Source organism: Cynoglossus semilaevis, chromosome 5, assembly GCF_000523025.1.
Source record: "Cynoglossus semilaevis isolate Cse_v1.0 chromosome 5, Cse_v1.0, whole genome shotgun sequence".
NCBI classification, from domain to species: Eukaryota; Metazoa; Chordata; class Actinopteri; order Pleuronectiformes; family Cynoglossidae; genus Cynoglossus; species Cynoglossus semilaevis.
Window position 1 is genome coordinate 16,832,098 of NC_024311.1, and position 2,247 is coordinate 16,834,344.

Sequence of the window (2,247 nt, forward strand, 5' to 3'; positions counted from 1 at the left end):
AAGTGAGGGGCCAGACCCCTTTAGAGGAAAAATATTTTTCTTGTTCCATAGTCTTTTTTATTTTATTTTATTTGTTGAATGTTTTGTAATGACGTGGGTGGGGGACACTGGATCTCCACATGGGGGAGCACTGCAGGAAAACTATCTTGGTTTACAGGGCTAATTTTTTTTTTTTTTTTTTCATCCACACACAGAGACACAGACATATGTGTGATGATTGTTTCCCTGGTCTGAACTCTCAGCTAATCAGCTCTCTTTTCTCCTGCAGTCTCTGGAGAGCACTCGTCGTATGCTGGCTCTGGTTGAGGAGGTAAGAAGTCCAGCAAACATCACATGACCCACCACACTGACCAATGAATGAAAATGTCACCCACTCCTTAACATTTACTCATAGCTCTGCTAAGTAGTGACGCCGTGTTTTTTGTTTTGTTTTGTTTTTGGTTTATTTTCCACCTAATCGTCCTGTGATGTTTGGTGATGATTACAGAACCAGAGTGGAGCGACTCAGGTTTTTTGTTCCATCCCTGCTGGGGTTTTTTTTTTTCTCCAGAGCCTGGAGCTACAGTGTGAGTCACTAACCTGGTTCCAGTGACAGGTCTTTTCACTGACAGCGGCTGAGTGTTTGACCTTTGAGTTTAGGGGCAGAGAGTTTGTCATTTTGCTCATTTAAAGCCTTTAGTCACAGGTTGGAAAATATCCAGAAATATCCAGAAATATCCAGAACGTCATTGGCTCAGATTCAACACCTTTGGTTCAGAGCAGCTAAAAGAAAGAGTCAAATGTCATCGTTGATCTTATTCACTCTGTCCGGCCGACAGAACCACATCTGTCTGACTGTCAATAAGACGATGGATGATCTGAAAATCTTTATTTTTTTTAATTTGATTTCCTCTACAGCTCTGAGCCAATCAGACGGTGATAAAAGTGAATCTGATTCTCAGAGTAAAGACGGAGCTCCTTTCACCCCACGGAGGAGGTTCCCAGCGTGCCCTAATGCTCCGTGACCTCTGTGTCCAAAGGGCTTATAGTGAAGCTCACGCTAATAGAATAAGTGGCGAGCCGTCAGCGTGGTCGGACGACGCCGCTCCCTCTGTGATCTGTCTGAGATCAGCGCCCTGACTGAAATATTCAACGTTTCACATGTGTTTGTAGAAACTTCTAAACCAAATGTTCACTCATGTGGTGTTTGGTCGTTATTTTCTGACATTATAAACAGTGGACAAAATAGATACTGCACTCGAGTCTCGATCCACTCATATCCAGATTGATGGAGCGCGGTGGAGGACTCGTAACTTGATATTTCCTCGTATCAGGAGCAAAATAGTTGCAATAGTTGCAGATTTGTAACAATGGATATAATACTCGTGTTTCAGGAAGGTCGTATCTAGGGTGTCCGCTGTGTTTTTAAAACAGTGGATATGCTTTAGAAGAATGAAGGTTCACACACACACACACACACACACACACTTGATCACTCCAATAACCTCTGTTTGAAACCAGCGTCTCCGTGAAGAGGAGTTTTTTTTTTTTTTATCAACGCTGATCCATAACCTCTGTTTGAAACCAGCGTCTCCGTGAAGAAGAGTTTTTTTTTTATCAACGCTGATCCAGAGATGTGGTTTTTATGAAAACTCTTATCTTCTCCTGGGACCTGCAGCAGAATGATGACAAAACTGTTCAACGGCTGAAATGAAAAAAGACAAAGATCTGATCTGAGGAGAACATTACACGTGATGGACATGGGGTTAAAGGTCATATCTATATATGTCTAGGTTTTAGAAGAAGAAAAATCAAAACTTAACAAATATTTTATTTATCAGTGTTCAGGTGTATTTTAGATGAATATAAATTGACTAATAATCCTAATGGTTCCCAAACTGGGGGGCGGGTCCCTCTATGGGGCAGGAAGGGAAGTGCATTAAGATTTCAGTTTGACTTTTTCTCCAATATGTTCTTTTAAAAGATTTCACTTCAACTTCTGTCCATGAGTCAAATGATTTTGATTTGATTGGTCGACTTTTTTCTATATATTTGACGGCTTAAAAAAAAATTGATACTTTTGACATTTACTGACCTCTGGCAACCTGGTCCAGTTGACCGCTGGATCATGAGCTATTTTCTGCCTTTGTGTGTGTTTGTGTGTGTGTGACCAGTGACAGGACATCATCTGGACCTGTGGGTCACTCTGGTCCGTCCATCCATACGGTGACTGTGTTAGAATAGATTCCTGGAGACATCGCTAGATTT

General features: G+C 41.5%; 1 protein-coding gene across 2 annotated transcripts in view; it reads left to right on the forward strand.

Annotated features, from left to right (window-relative positions):
- Positions 1-2,247, forward strand: part of LOC103379309 (synaptosomal-associated protein 25-A) — a 22,410-nt gene that overhangs the window by 11,833 nt on the left and 8,330 nt on the right. For both annotated transcript variants that reach the window (XM_008310819.3, XM_008310817.3), the window contains exon 3: positions 269-310. In XM_008310819.3, the coding sequence (XP_008309041.1) occupies positions 269-310 (42 nt within the window). The remainder of the gene's footprint in view (positions 1-268; positions 311-2,247) is intronic.